The sequence below is a fragment of the Centrocercus urophasianus genome, unplaced genomic scaffold, assembly GCF_019232065.1.
Source record: "Centrocercus urophasianus isolate 14NV4802_14NV808 unplaced genomic scaffold, USGS_Curo_1.0 seq_16, whole genome shotgun sequence".
NCBI classification, from domain to species: Eukaryota; Metazoa; Chordata; class Aves; order Galliformes; family Phasianidae; genus Centrocercus; species Centrocercus urophasianus.
Window position 1 is genome coordinate 4,109,788 of NW_024884711.1, and position 18,685 is coordinate 4,128,472.

The 18,685-nt window shown below is 37.2% G+C and overlaps 1 protein-coding gene across 2 annotated transcripts in view; it reads right to left on the bottom strand.

Moving 5' to 3' along the window:
- Positions 1-662: 662 nt before the first annotated feature.
- LOC122159322 (programmed cell death 6 interacting protein) overlaps positions 663-18,685 on the bottom strand; it is a 33,341-nt gene continuing 15,318 nt past the window's right edge. The window contains exons 6-18 of one of the 2 annotated variants that reach the window (XM_042816809.1): positions 18,318-18,418; positions 15,806-15,937; positions 13,507-13,729; positions 12,685-12,808; positions 11,768-11,945; positions 11,216-11,327; positions 10,333-10,502; positions 9,289-9,537; positions 7,798-7,932; positions 6,841-6,935; positions 4,607-4,739; positions 4,099-4,313; positions 663-3,300 (exon numbers count right to left, since the gene is read on the bottom strand). In XM_042816809.1, coding sequence (XP_042672743.1) covers positions 3,141-3,300; positions 4,099-4,313; positions 4,607-4,739; positions 6,841-6,935; positions 7,798-7,932; positions 9,289-9,537; positions 10,333-10,502; positions 11,216-11,327; positions 11,768-11,945; positions 12,685-12,808; positions 13,507-13,729; positions 15,806-15,937; positions 18,318-18,418 — 2,027 coding nt within the window. In that variant the 3' untranslated portion in view covers positions 663-3,140. The remainder of the gene's footprint in view (positions 3,301-4,098; positions 4,314-4,606; positions 4,740-6,840; positions 6,936-7,797; positions 7,933-9,288; positions 9,538-10,332; positions 10,503-11,215; positions 11,328-11,767; positions 11,946-12,684; positions 12,809-13,506; positions 13,730-15,805; positions 15,938-18,317; positions 18,419-18,685) is intronic. The other variant, XM_042816810.1, reaches the window with a different exon arrangement.

Consider the following 18,685-nt stretch of genomic DNA (forward strand, 5'->3'; position numbering starts at 1 on the left):
TTTATTTTTTTTTTCCAGGAAGGTACCCCTGCAATTGCTTGGTATTCCACTTTTTTTTTGTTGTTAGAACTTCCTAAGACTTGCTTTTCAGTTGCTAAGAAAACTTTTACAGAAGACAAAACAAAACTAAACGCTCGACTTCACAACCTCTGAAAGAACACACTGTAAACTTTTGTGCCTGTAGAGCAGCTGCAAAAAACCGTAGTGTTACAAGCTTATTTAAAAAACAAAAACAACAGTTGTTGGAGTATTTGTGGAGGGCATTGCTCTGCGGGGGCAAGCTAAGACCTGTAAGGCTTGCCCAGCAAAAGCACACTGCTGTGAGCCATATGCAAACCAGAGTAACAAGTTCATGGAAACTGACACCGAGTCAGAGCTTCTGAAAGGCTGAGGAGGCCTCACCATTTCTTCCTCATACAATCAAAGGGAAATACTCTCCATCAGCCTTGAAATCAGTACAACCGGCAAGATTTAAGGCCGTTGTTAAGAGCTGCTGTGACACTGTGAAGCACCTGCATGGACAAGTACCGTGTCACACAGCCGCTGACACGCGAGGCATATTCACCACAGCATACACTCACTTGAGGCTCGTAACTAATTCCCATCCTTTCCCAGGAAGCAACTTGTCTGAAACCACGGTACTCAAGAGAGAAGCCATGAAATCAGGTTTTCTAATTGTTTTTTTTTTTAATAAACTATAGAAGAACAAAGTAACATTTCAACTGAAGTCATGATAGCTGCATGCTCAAAAAGCAGATACAGACATGTCTCTGGGTTTTTCTGTTCTCTTGAAAGAAAAGGAAACAGTCATGTGAAAGCTGAGAGTAATGCACAGGTTTCTATACACATTCAACTGACAGCAGACTAAAGTAAACTAACACAGTTGGAAAAATGTTTTAACAGTGATTTCAGATCTACGAAATTTAAACGTAAATTTCAGCGTTAGGAATCCTTCTGCTGCACAGGTTACATTTTATACAGCATCAAAATTCTGTAAATTGAGGCACTAGAAACAAACTTATCACAGTTACTCAAAAGCATCCGACGTACAAATGGAATAATCTACAGGCGACTGTGGACTAGAAATACAGAACTCAAATGGTGGCATTAGACTTGCGCTTGCTCACATCAACACAGTGCAATCAGTGGAAAATGACTGTGTTGGTTTTCTTTTTCCAGTTGAGTAAAACCAGGTTCTGATAGTTGGTTCAAATCAGTCCCCTTCCTAGCTTTTGCTCATTATCCTTGCTTGCCGCCTCTGCGTTACGACAAAAGAAGAAGTTTGAGAAGTTCCCAAGCCACCCCATGCAGCCTCTTATAAAGGGAAATGCAAAGCACTCATTTTCATGCACTGTTGTATCCACGGTGCTGTATTCCCCTAATCCATCATTTTCCCCCAAGTCACAGAGCTTCTACAGGACTAATAAATTTATTTTTAATTAGATACTCATGTTCTGAAAGAGGAATACTTTACACCTTTTGATTGGCATTTTCTGTAGGGGACAGGGAGCTTAAAAGACAATTAGAGCTGACGATTAGTCTTCACAAAGCAATTGGAGCAATCTCATAGCAAGAACTCGAGACAAAGAAAGGAGCTCATATGGATCTGCATGCTGCTCTCTTTCAAGAGGAAGAGGATTCAGGATCTAGTGAGGTTTCCACCCAGATGCTACAAAAACTGGCACCCTTAAACCTCTACATTAAAATATACCTTGCTATTTGAATCAGGCACTTAAATAGAAAAATAAAAGTAGAAACACTTAACATAGTTTTGTGATAGCTATTCTGTACGGCCAGAACATCTTGAATGAAGCACTCAAGAAACCAAATGCCCCACAGAACCAAGTAACACACGTGAAGGGCTAAAAGGAAGAGAGTCCCGTACTACACAAACAAGTCCAAAAGGGATTGAAAAATGCTTAGCAAGTATTTGGTAGAAGCCATTAACCACAACCTTAGATTCTTCACTATCTAATGTAAAATGCAACGTAAGCTTGTTAGTCCCTTGAGAAGATGGATCCAAAAGTAAATATTATACGTGCTGTCATTTGCCAGATGTTTTTTTTATCCACCAAAAAAAAAAAAAAAAAAAAAAAAAAAAAAAAAAAACCAAAACCAGTTTCTCCACTCGTTATGAACTCCACGAGGGAATGCATTACACTTTGAGGGGATCGAAGGAAAAAAATCACATAAAAACAATCTGGACAATTCCAACAATCAGTAGCTGCCCTATGTTAAGTCATTACACATTTCTGATCAACTTTTCTCAGAAAAACATGGGTTCTACAGCAACCAACCACTGCTCCTCCAACAAGGACCATGATTCAACTCCCTTCTTTTAAAAAGGGTTCTTGAGATGAGAGCAACCATTATTTTAAAGTGGTAACCAGCACTTTTTAATCAAATGTACTTCATAGGTACAGGATTCTACCCACACGACTTTACCTGCTGTGTATCTAAATGGTTAGTTTCAGGCTGTCAACAACAACAACAAAAAAGCTCAAGAAGAGGTTGAAATTCAATTGTAAGGCTAAGCACTCAAAGTTGGTTTTGTGTTATGGTCAAGTGTAAGTCAAGGGATAAATGGAAGAATCTAAGAGACAATACATCACAATACATTTTTCTGGTAATGAAAATGGTAAATATTTAAACCATCTTTATGTAATTTATTTTTAACCAATGATTTACAAGATCTTGATTATTAGACAAAATAGCATATTTTAACTAAACTCAAAAAAAAAAAAAACAAAAAAAACCCAATAGAGTATAGAAGGAAAGGCTATATAGCTTCATAGAATATATCACACCCAGTGCACACCCTGCTTCATTTTTCTCATCTGATCCCACTTGTTATTTGAAAGATTTTTGCAGAGAAACATTTTGGGCTAGTCAACATGTAGTGTAGAGTTTTCAGACCACTGAACTAGGTTCTAATTCTGGCATTGCTCTACAGCCTATACCTGATCTCAGTGTTTAGTGTAATCAAAAACCCATCTAGACATTTTTGAGCAGTTAACAACAAACAAGAGTTATAGACTGCATACAGTTCAGTATGGTACGTTAACGGAAGCTAAAGTTTTAGTATGCTTATTGCAAATTTCTCCATGATTTTTAACAAGCAGAGTTTTGTCGCGGATATATTATTGCTGTGGGAAATAAGGCTGTTGAGGAAAAGCATATCCAGGTTGCTGAGGATATGGTGGTTGTCCAGGGTTTTGAAATACAGGTGATGGGGTATACGGCCCATACTGGCCATACATGTATGGATTATAGCCTATTGGCATTGGCATTTGGCAATACCTGTGTGAAGAGAAAGAAAAAAACATACTTAGTTGCTACACACTGCTTATGTCAATTTGCAAATAACATCATATAACTCATTAATAGACAAAAAGACACACAATCACTGCAAACGCTTTCTTTTCATGCTTCTTTATGTGCAGCAGGAAGCGTGGCAACTTTTAAGGACAAAACAAAACGAGGTTTAACGCATGGAACTGAAATACAGACAGAAAGTAGAAGAATGTAACTTGAACGTGAAGTGATCCAAATTGATTTTTTGTGTTTAATATCATTATATATATTTTAACATTTTAAGAGTCTGCTTCTAAAAGAGACAGCAGCAGCCTCAAAATCCTTGTGACAGCTCCAGAAAGATGAAAAAAGCGTCAGAAGATAGCACACTACTCAAATAGAATTTATTCTGCATATTGTCATCTTCAGTAAGACACTGGGATTGAAAAATGATATGCCAACACTTAGGAGATTAACACCAACTAATTACAGGAGAACTTGCAATGGTCCACAAACCACAGTCAAGGAATTGCAGTCCTATCTCCCTTTCCCCTTTAAACAGGAAAATGTTGAAGTAAAAATCCCCTCAAGCAAAGAGAGCCCTCCACAAATGCTATGTGCCAATAATTCTAGCAAGAATTACATGATTGAAACTGAAAAAAAACCATCATGCCTCAAGAACACAAAACATTGCTGTAAAATCTGTTAACTTCAATGATAACAGATTTAAATACATCACAAGTCACAAACAAGTGCTTTTAGACTGCGTTAATATTCCACAACAGAAGTACTCCCATAACATACCCTGGGTAACCTGGATAAGTTGGGTAAGGAGGTCCCTGTGCCTGTGAAGGCACAGTGCTTGATGCACTGACTCCTGGAGCTGGAGTAGGAGCAGCAGGAGCAGGAGCAGAAGGAGGTGCTGCAGCTGTTCCAGAGGGTGCTGATGCAGATGGGGAACTGCTTGCTGCAGAAATCACTGGTGGTGGTGGCCGTGCTGGTGGCTGTGGTTTAGTACCCTAACAAAAGAAGATTAATCAAATTGGAGCTTCTTTCAGGAAGCCACAGTATCAAAACCTACGGTTATGTGGTTGGCTTATTTCTTACTTTTAAACAAATATTCTATATTTACTTCACATAGACAATGCAAAGCAATGAACATTCAGTTTCAGACATATGAATCATTAACGCCAGCAGGATATAATACACGTTCCTCCAGTACATTAAGGAACAATATATGTAAGGTTACAGATCAGCATAGAGCTCAAAGATCAGACCTACTTCCAACCCACTAATTCTGTAACATATTTACCACCATGGTTCTGGGTGCTGGAGTGGGAGCTGATGGAGCAGCAGGCTTACTTCCTCCAGCTGGCGTGGTCTGATAAGAAGGCAGAGGAATGGAGGGTGCACTGGGCTCCCTAGCAATGCTTTGTTGCAAATCTCTATTAAAAACAGACAAGCATACATATAAGCTTTATTAAAAAAAAAAAAAAAAAGTATATAACAACTACTTAAAAAAAAGACAAACAAAACCTAGTATTTAGAGCTTAATCAGTGAGCTGGCTCCAACAATTTGGAGTCTATGTCATTTTAATAAAAGAAAATCTTCCAGCAAAACCTTTGATTAAGTGTTATATTTATTTTTAATAATATCTTTATGTTCCAAGTCAATATTTGGTATAGATCACGACTCCTGGACACTACTTTGATAAGATAAAAGGAAGCACTGGCATCATGTTAGCTTCCACTAAATAGTGAAATTTTACAGTCAGTTCATCATGAAAATTCTGAGGCAATAGATCAAAGCTGCATATTCAGATGAATGTAGTATATGTCTCAGTGCAAAAAAATACAGCACTTGAAATTTGGCAGATTCTCCAAAACACGTTACGATGCATTTAAAGTTGGAAAAAATTTTGCACAAAGAAGTGACAGATGAGATACGTAACAGTATGCAGCAGCAAGCACATCACACCTGGCATTCTGAACCACAGCATGCAAAGGTGAGCTTCAGAGCAGAACAGAACTGGAAACTCAATTTGTAGGGGAAAAAAGCAATGACTCATATGTATATAGCAAACTATTTGTAGCAGACAGTGGAATAACTTTTCAACATCATTATGCTAAAAGTATCAAAACTAATCTTAACATCTTAGAAAAAGATGCAACTCAGGGAAGGAATTCACAATTTTCTTCTTAAAATTATACAGCCGAAATTGCTGGCTTACAGAAAAGTGGCAAGCTTCAGAGTCAAGTGTGTATTCTGGCACCCAGTGACCAAACATCTACTGTAAAGCTTAAACCACCACCTCTGTGAGACACCAGATCAACAGATTAATTTTCACTAAGTGAAGGCATAGCCCACAGCCAGTACTTGATTTTAATGGAGGAACAGGAGGGACACAAAGCTCACCACACTAGTTTAGTACTCACACTGAGAAATGCATTTGGGATCATATACTACAGGCATCCCAGATCTGATTGTCTCTGGGTGACAAGAGTTGGTCAGTGAACAGCTTACAAATGTAAAGCTTTAACAGTGATTGTTAACATATAGGAGATGTAAAAATATTAACAACTAAACCTTCATTACGCAGCTTAGAGCTTCTGAACTTCATTTGTGTATGAAGGAGGGAAAAAAGCAGAGGTGAAAAAAGACGGAAGGGGTTTGTATACAGTTGGAAGGAATTTATTTAAAAGCACAACATCCAAGTGATAAAAAGCAGTTCTAAAAAGGATGAGGTTAGAAAAGATACAGTTTGAGGGCTGAGCATCTCGTTCATGACATGGTACTTGCATGGTACAAAAAAACTGTATTTTCACTAACTGAAACTTTACTAATTAGCCTTTTTTACAATAGTCTACGTGCTTTGCTGTAGACAGCTGAAAAAAGTAATTTCAATTATCCTTTCCTCTGAAGTCAAGTGCCTAAAAATTACATTTCAAGCATACTGTACCATCCCAGTCACGTGCATGGGACCTTGACAACATAAAACTGTTGCTTCCTTGACATGAAGGACAAAATCTACTTGTCTTTCTTCAGTAGCAAGGAAGTAGCAACATGCACAACCTAAACAATAACAAAGGAACAAACTGGATCATAGATGGAACACCTATTTCTTTCCCTCTGCTAAACTGAGGGGCATGAATGACAATCGGATGCTAAAGCATTTAGCTGACCTCCCAAAACCAGTATCACAGCAGGGGCAAGGAACAAAAATCAAAACTTCCTCAGAAGAAAAAATATGATTACCAGATACATGCAAAAAAAGGATGTAGAGTAAAATCATGCTAAGATGAAAAAGATTCATGCTAAACTGTATAAGGGAACTGGAGAACAGAATTCAAAGCAGAATTCACCATTCATTTATTCTATTACTTTTGTAGTTTTGAATCTCAAGAAAAGGGTTAACGTGTAAAGCAAAAGGAGGGATGTGTGTGGAACACCTCATGTCATCAAGAACCATGATAAATTTGTCCCAATGATTACTTTCCAATAAATGCTGAACAATTTCTACAACACGTAAAATACTTAAATCTTACTTGAGCAGTTCATCTCTTTCAGTCTTGCGAGCAAAGACAATGTCACTGCATTTGTTTTGGAACTTCAGAAGGATTTCTGTCAGCTCATTGTAAAACTAGTAACAAAAATTAAACATGCTCAACCAAGAGTTTCAGATTCCACAGCAGCATTTTTCTACACGCAGACTTTACAGGCATTATGCTACTACACTGATCACAGCCTACCATTCCAGCAGAAACTGCAACTGCATTTTACACTTTTTGCAAAAGCACATTCTAGTCAGCTGCTGCCCGTGTCTGTAATACCATCCACTTGCACATAATCAATATTCAAACACATAAAGAATTCAAAACAATTACAAAATCTATTTAAAATAGAACAAAACTTGGATCCTTGTTAGTTGATTATTTATTAAGTGGGGTTTTCTGTTGTTTCTTTTTTAAATTATTATTTTTGACTTATTATTTTACCACCTTCAGTTAGTTCCATGCATCTGATTTGTCTTTTTTTTCCTCTAGAGGGTTATCAATTCAATAAACTAGCAGAAGTACTTAATATTAAAGCAGCAGGAAGCAATCTGGAAGATTAGATCAAGAGAGTGGGCTGAATAAAACCCTCCTCCCACCTTTTCTCATGTATATGTTAGCAGTATATAAAACACGAATTTGATAAGGTGATTAATTATCAGAGAATAAATTCCTCAGATAAAACAGCTTATGTGGGTAATTCAGCATGAAGCAGCCCACTATAATTAATAGCTTTTCCTATTTTAATATAAACCAACACTCAGAAAAGCTCACTTTTCAGAGAGGAACACCTGCAAAAACAATCAACTTTCAAGCAACTCACTGTCCTCACTGCTGCAGTAAAATCCCCCAAAATGTACCTCCCATTTAGCACTACACAGTTTATGACTTTTGATTCACATCTGACTGAGTAAAGAAAAGATTCTTCCAATTCTTCGATTATTACTGTACCTTTGTGCCTTCTTTTAAATTGGCTAGGAGTTCCACAAAGTTGTCATTTGCTACAGCCAAGTTCTTCAAAACTTCTTCTCTCAAATTAGATTCGTTGTTTGATTGTTTCATCTTTGCAAAATCCTGATGTGCATTCTTAAAAGGAGAAAGGGAAAAAGTGAGCAGGGAAAATAATGCAGCCTGGCTCCATGTAAGACTCTGTATCTTCTGGTTTTAGTTTTATCCAGTGCTTTTACCCCCTTTTCCCAAAACCCACCTTGACCACCTTCCAGCCACACAATACACTCCCTGACACACACTGACTGCCAAGTGCAGTGGCTATTTCAGAATTACGTATGTATTAACTAACTGGCAGCAGGCAGCAGCTAATTATCTGTTTTGTTTGCATTGGCCTCCAGATAATTCTTTAGCTCCTACTGCAGACACTCCTCCAGAGAACATACTAATTAGGCTCTTTCTGCTGCACTATACTCCACTGATACTCATGAAATCATACTGAGTGCTTTTATATTTAAGAAGCTCTACCTGAAATTTGGTTGACATTGGCAAGCTATTAAAAGGCCAGCAAAGTGGAAAACTGACAGAAGGATCACCATCTCATTACTGTGGGAAAAATTAGACTTCAAAGATAACTTCAGCTGCCAGAAGCAGCCATCAAACTTGAATTCCAGGACACTCAAGCATCCAAGTAATAATATCCATCAAAAGTTTTAGAAGTAATTACATTAAGAAATACATGAATGTAAAATGTCTGTCAAACAGAGCCACGTGGTGATTAAGCAACAACCTGTTCCTTTTTGAAGAGTTTCTTATCTATTTTCTTCCAAGTGCCAGTTGCAGTCACAAGTTGCAAGTACCCTTGCATGCAAACAGGCTCCACGATTACTCAAACAACTGCTCTTCCTTGACTAAGTCCTTGACTAGGACTTCTTCTTCTGTCACACCCATCTCAAGTGTTAGTGACAAATTAAGGTTAAGATCATAATTCACGCTTTGAGAAATTCTCATTGTTTTTTTACATTGAGCTTCACAGATGCTGGAAGTCAAGCAGATTAAATAAACCAAAATTTGCTTCAGAGAGAAAAAATGTCTTTTAGCAGACAACAAAGACCAATCTCCTGTTATCTCACAAATGGCTATCAAGATGGGGTGATGGGGTGAGGAGAAAGAAAGTTAAATCAACCCAAAACCTCTTAAACACAGATAAATTTCTTCTAGGGCAAAACAGTCTGCATTACTGGGCTGAAGACAGTCCAAAGGAATTTACACTGGAATTCTGGCAGAGTTCACTAGAAATCTGTTTTTCTTTCCAGCTGTTTCTCAATGATCAGATGAGTAAAGGAGTATCAGCTGGCCTACAATAAGAGTCCACAGCAAAACAGAATAGAAAGCAAAGTGAGATTTCTACAGCACTGGAAATGTTAAAGAATTGTTACTGCTTATGTTGAGAGTAAGGAAGACATAAGACATAAGGAAGACAAGCTATTGCACCTGAATGTTTTTGAGAAGTTCTTCCTGCTTTTTCAGGGATTCCTGCACTTTCTGTGTGTAACTTCCATAAATTCTGTCCAACTCTGTCACAGAGATAGCCTCCTCATTTATAGCACCATCCTGTGCAAGTGCAGTCAGGAATTTATTCGTCATGTCAAAATTTACAGATTTTAGGTCATTTTCCAGTTGTTCTCTCTCCTTTTTGACTTCATCCAGACTAGCCAGCAAAGTTTTTAATACATTAACGACCTAGGCGATAAAATTGTCAGAAATTAATATGTTTAGAAGAATTATTGCAAAAGTATATACTGCATTATTTATTTTCTATATTGCACTCTTCACTGTTAGCACCGGCAACTTTAATGTATGAGCTTTTACTTATGTGTTTAAAATGACATTTTAAGGATGCATGATTAAGGACAAAACACAAAGAAACAAGCAACTTCAAGCATTCCTTAAGCTATCTTCTCTTCTACAGATTTGCTTCCACTAAGAACACTGAGTAACTATGATTTTTTTGTTGCTGTTATTTAAAGATCAGGTACAGTATTACAATATATATAATTAGAATATACAGTATACAATATTCTAAACATGGCGAGCTAAATACACTGATTTCAAAACACTTCTAGAAGAAAAGAAATATCCTATCATTGTTAATGAGCCATGACTTCCTTCAAACGCAGATCGGCACAACTGCCTAATGCTTAGACAAAAAAACAACAGTATTTCTAACTGCTCCAAGACCTGAGTACTCCCCTACAGCACCCTATAAGGAAGTACACGTCTAGTACTGTTCCTCTTACAAGTTTGTCAACCACTTCTGCTTTACTTAACAACTCAACTTGCCTACAGTAAGCACAAAATATACTTCAGCAGATTTTACACAAAAAGTATAGACAGCATTTTTGAAGTGCTGTCCCCTGTACTAACTGCAACTAAACAAGAGCTGCTAAGGAACAGCTTACACATCAGTTCACTTGAGTATATTTGGTTAGATGAATAATCCTTCTATACAAAATAGAGACTATTTGCATGCTTTACCTCGCTCCCTTGTAATGTTTTTGCTGGGTTGGCAGAAGGAATGGCTGCATTGAGTTCTGCCTCTGGCTTACACAGAAGTGCAATGGTATCCCGGTGAGACTGATAGCCTTCTCTAACCTGTCCATCTGCTTGCACAGCTTTATTCAAGATATTACGGAAGTTGGCTCCCTCTGGTGGTGGAAAAAAAATGGTAATATTTCAAAACTTGTCCTGCACCAGGCTATACACACAAACAGACAACACTTTTATGACTTTTAAAGCTTTCAAGACAAAGTTTTAAACTTCATTTAGAAACAGTACACAAACAAGGCAGCTATATAAACTGTCCAGAAAGGCATATGAAAGCATTTTAAACTCAGTTTGAACCACTCCCATTTTAAAGCCTGTAAAACTTTGCTTAATTAAGGCACTGATGGCTGCCCCTTGCTGCCTTCCCAACAGCACACGTCTAGAACAGAAAGCCTGCTATGGTGATGACTGTAAGTATTATGACAAACTGCTAAAAATTAACTACACAAATCAACGAAAAAACACCTTAAGAGATAATTTTTGAAAGCTGATATACAAAGAAGCACTAAAAGACCCACTTAAGTGGTAACTGAAAACAAGTTCTTAGAAGCACAGCCATTTTTTGCTACATATTATTTCTGAACATCAGCACATATGTGCTGATGAAACATCCAAAAACTCTCTGCCATGACATCAACTCTCAACTCCAAATAGTAGTACAGTTTGCCATAAGGATATTTCAGCACACTCTCCTAAATAGAGATTTATCTTCAAAATTAATACAACACAATATGAAAAAAACTTTTAATTTATGTAAGAACAGACACTTCAGAACATCCCTTGGATTCAAGTCACAAACTTGAATGAACTTTACCTGCCCTTAAAGGTTTATAGAGATCATTGGATGGTGTTCGCTGCCAACGTTCTTTGAATTTTGTTCGGAGTTCACTGTCTGTAGTTTCTTCCTCATCTAATAACCGTAGTGACTGAAGGAGTTAGAAGTGTATATGCATTATAATGCCTCGTAAACATGAAATAGCTACAAAGCACACAGCTAGTTTAAGAAATAAAAAGAATGCACACCTATATTTCATAAATATAATTTGCAAATAGAAAAGAATATATATATGGCATAAATGATCCAGGTTTTCACAGAATGTTTCCCCACTTCCCCCACCTTGATGTTAAAAACAAAATATTTATGTGTTCACTTACATGACAGTGCAGTTTTTGCATACATGGGCTAAAAATTTAAAGTGCTATCGCGAGCACAATTTTTAGTGCTACTACAAGCACTGTGATTTTAAGGAGCTATTCAAGTTAGAAGCATTTTGGATAACTGTGCACCTTGACGTGGGCCTTTACAGAAAACAAATTAGGTTGCTGTGTTCAAGGATGTTTTAGTGTTAGCAGTAGCTGAGCTTACTTCATCTAAGATTTCTTTGTTCCTTTGTAGCAGTTCAGGTAGATCTTTGATCAGCTGATCGATAGTCTGAACTCCTCCCTGTTCAATCACAGCCTTAGATTTGTTCAAAATGGACTGAGGAACAGTATCACCAGACACATCTTCTATGGCAGCCGGAAGATTGAGGGAAGCCAACACTCTGAAAGAGTCAACATGTTCTATAGCTGTCTACAGTGTTGAGGTAATTTTATCCTATAAATAGCACTGCTATCCAAATAAACATTCACACAGTCAATAAAAGAATGGAAACACTCTTACTTAACATACCATTGGACAAAAAGGTCCAAGTGAGTACTTTGAACTTATTCGTAGAGTATACCTCACAAAAAAACAGCTCTCAAAGCTCTTAAAAACTAAACAAATCCCAGACTCCCAGCTTCTAACAAATATGGCACATATTTTCAGTAGCAACTACCTGGTAGATAAGTAAGCAACTGCCTTGAGTTACATTTTTATTTTCCAGCTTTGTAAGCTTTTTATTATTATTATTTAAAAGAAAAAATCTTTGGAGGTGGGGAGATGATGCAGCGTACTGTTGGTTCAAGTTAGTTTCAGTTGGTTCAGTTAAGCTGACCACTGAAATGTGAAAATCCCTCTAGATTAATGATAGTGGATTTCTTTCAGAGCAAGTGCCAGCCTCTTAAAAACTGAAAAGACAGAAAAAAAACCAATGAAATGCCATTCATTCTTCTGATACTTTTAGCCTTCGTACCCGCAGACAAGTAGTTCTCAACACCCCCCTAGGAAGTTTGCTGGCCTACCACACAGCAATAACAAGACTTCACTGTAATCCGGAGACATACAGGATCCAAGGCAATTAGTATTTAGAAGGTGTTCCATAATTCCTCTTGATGAAGTTAAGAAGCAGCCATACTTACCCATTTGCCAAATTTGTGGCTTCTCTCATCTGGGCTATTAGCCTGTTTACTAGATCTGCCTTCCTCTGGTTATAAACACTCACAGATTGCTGAACTTGCAAGGGAACCATCTTCTCAAACAGGTCTACAATGAAAGCAGTATAAATTACTGAAGTTGTACTGTGGAGGTAAGAGGATGCAAACACCTTCACAGTTCTTTAGTATGGGCTGTACTTTAAAATATTTCTCCATCACTCCCTAAGGTGTGTTAAAATAAATTTCTAAAGGTCTTTATTTTAATGCATTGGATTTCCATCTAAGACTGAAACTGAGTTAAAGTAATCTAAAGGCATTTCATTGACAACAATTGTAGGACTAAAAATCATACCTTCCTTAAGCCTTTTTTTTTTTTTAAAGGGAACAAAAGGAAAGAGAGAAGACCATTTTTCAGAACCCCCTGCTCAGCCAAACTGGTATTTACCAGCTTTAAGGAAGGCCAGCAAGTAGGTTAGCAAAGACTGTATAATTTGATATTTTCCCCTGTATCATTGCTTTTTCAAAGTTATAAAGATTGGTTTAATATGGGGAAAAAAACAGCTGCTGTGAAAAATCTTTAAGATTACATTGCAGATAATGATTTATATTCTGATTTTTTTCTTCCAGCACATTTTATTCTCAAGATGAAAAACATCAAATTGGAAAAAGTAATGCTTTCAAAGACACTGAGTGAACTTCATACAATTCAAGAGTAAACACCTACTTTTTCATGGCACAAACAGGCTTTAGTGGCTGGGCACATTTTACAAGGTAGCAATTGCCCTGTGCTTGGCAAACTTTGCTTACCAGTGAATTTCTGACTGAGGGGCACAACAACTGGAGTAGACTTGACAAGGCTGGCTTTCCCAATGGGCTCCAAATCTTTCAGGTCAGGAACACGGTCATGATAAATGAAGTCGTTATCTTTTTTGGCAGCTGTAAGCGCACGGTTGATTTTGTCCACCAAATCTTTAACATTGATATATTCATCATAACGAGACGCCACTGTTTTCACCAAGTCTGCTGCATGCTAGGAAATCAAAAGAGTTAAAGTTAGAGAAAAGGTGCTGTTCTAATATATTTATTTTAAAAAAAGATTCGCTTCCCAGTTAATCATGTGTCTTAATTACCAAAGCATATGATTGATTTTACTCTTTTCTTTAATAAGTGGAATAATTTTTTCCTGGGTATCAAAATTGAGATTAAAAAGTAATTGAAGTTGCTTATTTAAAAAAAAAAAAAATCAGTGAGGAAGCCTCACAGCCTTTAGGCACAATAGCCTATGAATCCCCCAAATCCTATAGGAAGATCACAGGTTAAAGGCAGTGACACTTCAAAAACCTGTTTACAAAAGAAGTCACCAAGTCATTTCCATGTCAATTTTAATTCAAAGGTTGCTTTCACAGGTATCACAGAAATTTCTCAAATCTAGCTCAGGGGCATAGAAGAAGCATAGCCAAAGTCCTGGTCTCCACACCTACTGCTAATACCTGTCTGTTAGGTATTAGCAGACACTACAGAAGTGTTGCTGAGTCCTACTGCAAATTAAAACACAAATACTGCTGCCTCTTCACTTCTGTTTGCCAAAGCTACATAAAGCTTTAAGATCTCCGGCCTTCCTACACCCAATTTACTGCAAGAGAAATGCAGGACAAGACACTGTCCTTAGATGGTATTTGTTCCATCCTGATCACATTTGTGTTGCAAATACATAAAACCAACATGTTTAAGAGGCAATTTTAATCAAGGCTTACATAAAATGACAGAAAGTCAAGAACTGAAACTTCAGAGGACTGTATAATGGAGGGATATAAAGAGCTGTATTACAAATAAAACTGAAGTTTGCTAAGAATTTTGCAAGAAATCACCCACCAGCAGTTCTGTTGCATCCCCCTCCTCCCTATTACTATAGACTAACAAGCATGTGCCAGAGACAGGAAATGACAGAAGAAACAGGCATGCATCATATATACTTTAACTTGAAAGTTCATAACAAATGTCCTTTTTCTCCCAGCCTAATTGCAGCACTTCATAGCATCTGCAATTTTCAAAAAACATGAACAGAAAGGACAGCAAGTCTCTAGTTTAACAAAATAAGACAGGACTTTGTGCACCATTCACAACGCAGTACTGAAACAAGTAATAATGGCATACTTCCCTTCAGACTGCACAGAAACATCTCAACTATCAAGCATGAAGGGATACTTTCTGTAACAGAACACTATGTGAAATCAAGGGCAGAAGCTTATTAACGATACAAATTAACAGTAAATCTGATCTAGACAGATCTGTTAGTGGCAAACATTTAAAAAAAAAAAAACCTCTAAGATTCTCTAGCAGTGGAATCTTAGAGAAAAGAGCTCTGCTAGGTGGATTTGGAAGTCAAGAGAAAGATAGGGAGGTATACCTTCATCCATCACCAAAAAATGTGTAACAGTAACTTCTAAAATGTCAACACAGTAACTCTATCTTGTAACTTTCCTGTTATTAATAGAGCACACAGATCCCCAGACAAAATGGTACTTCCTACTTTCCCTTCTCAAGAACCAGAGGACTTGAAGAAAACTGTTAATTTAAGGTATTTTTCTATACTACACTGCAACAGTGAGAAGGCCTTACCCATCACTGTATTATAAACAAACCCCTCTGTAAATCAGGTGTAGATACAAAAAAAAAAAAAAGACTAAAAATACAACTGTTTGTGTTTTTCAAAAATCAGATTTATATCAGGATTGCAGGAAAAGAGTTAAGTACAGACAAAGCTGAATTTCTTTTTATGACCTGATTCCTTAGGAACCTTTATGAACAAAACTGTTAACTATCCTGAGGAAAGAAGCACGTGTAAATGTAAAGATACAGATTTAACACTCAAGCAGGATCAACGGTACCAAAGTGCCCCAAAATGAAAATGCATCATCATAACAGCTACAGATATACTTCTCACCTATGCAGCTACTAATTATTTGATTCATGTGATAAATATGCTCTGCAATTTTTGAATGTTTCAGTCCTGGCTATTTCAGTTGTAAGACACTCACCTAACATTTCAGGACTAAAAGTTTTCCCATATTTTTCAGAAAAGACAAAAAGTATTCAAATTACCTACCTGCAACCTCCCAATTTCTTCACCAAATTTCTTCTGCTGTTTTGCCAGGATAGATTGATGATATTCTGCATTGGCCTGCATAATGCAGTGCTTTGCAGCCAGAACAGGAAACACCTCCTGGAAATAAAAATACTGACCAGGGGAAAGTCCAACCACATAAACCACCACAGACAACATGGGATGCAGGAAGAAAAAGGAAGAAGAAAAGGAAATTAGAATCACCCAATTAATGGTTTAGATAGGTTAAAATATTAGAGGTAAATGTCAGAGATCACACGACTTTGCATGGATTGAATCAATTTTTTCCTCTTCAATCCGTTGCTGTAAGTTTCTTGGTGTCTATCATATCAGATGAACTACAGTTTAAATTCAAACCATGAAGTCGCAACATTTACTCCAGAGATTAGGAATGCATGCATATTTTAGGAAGGATAGTTGCAAGAACACACCCAAATGCCCCCAAGACAAGACAGTATTCTTAAAAGGAGGAGGAAAGAGTGGGAGGGGAAAACCTTTGTTGTTGTTGTTGGTTTTTTCATATGTAGCAGCAAGAAAATAACATCTACCAAGAAAATAACTCTAAAACCGTGAAAACAAAGAACAAAAAGAACCAAAAATATTGAGATGTAAAGCCATTAAAAAGTCATTTTAGACTTTCATATAAGCGCACTTATCTTCACAGGAACACCAACCAAGACATGAAGAAAACATTATACTGCAGGCAACAGCATTAGGCAGTCTTTGATCAAGGATTTGGCCTTGCTTATTTCTTAAACCAAGGAGCACTGGAAAAGCAGAGTGATGTTTTAAAGAACTCGTACAAAAACCTGCTTCTTCACATTTGTGCAACCTTGATGGACCCCAGAGATGAGAAGTCCAACTCGAAAGATCAGCAGATTAGGAAGCCTTGCAACCGGAGCATGACACATCAAGTTGACCTTATTTCACGCCCCCAAGCACGTAATGGTTCTCAGAGCTGACATTAACTCACAGACCCAGAAAACCTTACCATGTTATTTTGAATAACCAGTTGACAGATTACTGTAAAACTGGAACAGGGAACAAATCTACAGTTTAGAAGGATTCACAATCACAAAAGATAAAGCAAGGCCTTCTGTTATATCACATTACCTCAGAATTCAATTACAACCACAGCACCTAGGCAAGACATTGGTCCAATCTGTAAAACACCAGTGCACACGTAACAAGAAATACGTGCACACAAAGGAATCCAGAGTTGCAGCCAAGTAAAACATCCATTGAACTTCGGCTTTCTTTTCCAAAACATACATTGAAAAGTCACCCACTGTCTAGAGCAAAGGCATTTGTGTAATTTAGTCCTTAAGAATAAAAAAGCATGCTAGGTTTACTTTAGCAGAGTAGCCCTTACATGGTTCCTACAATTCAAGATTCCACTCTGCAGAGAAGTTAGAAAAACAGGGAAAAAAAACAGAGAAAACTGACATGATTTATTCCAGAGGAAATAACTGCCATGACATTAAGGACACCTATGTGGCTTACAGGGCATATTAAGTCATTGGACCAAACATCAACCATTTTATCAATGGTAAAAATATTTCTTTTTCTTCCTCTGTGGTGGCAGGTTTTAGTAGATTTGGTATATTTGACTTTTCACTTTTATGATGATGACCACCCACTGCAAGCTGGGATCATTGTTTTAGAAACTATGAATGAAAAGTAATTGAAAATCAGCAGTTTGGGATGTTCCGTGGATATTCACACCACAATCACTACGAAGGACAAACTGCAACTTTACTACATACAAACTTAAGAGTCTAACAATATCAGAATTAAGTACCTCTTATCCAAGATTTAAGTTCTCACACTGCACAGAAGAATTCCCACTGTTTTATGATTTAATTATAATTGATAGAACCTTGAACTTTCCCTACTTCTTCAAGTACTTGTTATTGAAAGAATGTGGTAGAAATAATCTTCCCACTTCTTCCAAAAATCAAGAGCGCTCAAATTAATAGTCAAGTCTAGACTGAGGTAATTCATAAATATCAAAACTGCTTTGGAGGTGGAAGAGGAGAAGGCAGGAGGAGGAGGCACTTTTTCAGCCATGCTTTTCATTAACAGGTAGCTGATAAATGCCGCCATAATAAACTGTTATCAAGACAGCAAATTTCACACAAAAACACTGAGACTAGAAACCAATTAAACCCCATTAGAAATGTTAGTTTGAAAACCCGATTTAGTAAGATATTAAGTAAGAAGGTATCCTTGAAGGCATCAGATGTTCCAAGTTCACTTTAAATGAAATATGCTGCAAGTAAACACACTTTAATTACATTTTTTAATAATTATTTAAAATAAGTAATATATTTTTCTTCCTAGATTCTTCAGTTTTTCTAATTACAGCTTCACACATAACATAAATGTAACAACAATGGTCAGCTTTTCTTGAGGATACCACATGATGCACATTTGACTAAGTACACTGCACACAACAGCAACAGATCCCATGTTATTTCCAAGAGTTACTAACCTTGGGCAGAGTATCTTTGTACTGACACTGTTTGTAAGCATCACCATAGTAATCTGCAGCTTGATTAGCTAGTTTAGCTATGATGGCATCTTTCATTTTATCTGAAGGAACAAAGAAAAACATTATGATTATCATCAGTGTACACAAGTCAGCAGGTTAATTATTTCATCCCCAAACAGCAGTAATCACTAAGGGAATACATTTCACATCAGAGACACTTCTGCTCAGCAGCATTCCCTGCCTCGTGTCCTCGCCCGGTTTCTGAAGCCAGAACCATTAAAAAGAACACATCTCTTCTTATCTCTTTTTATAATCATCTCTGGCCTGCACTAGCAATTCAGCCCTCTTAGATGAAGCAAGAATCAATG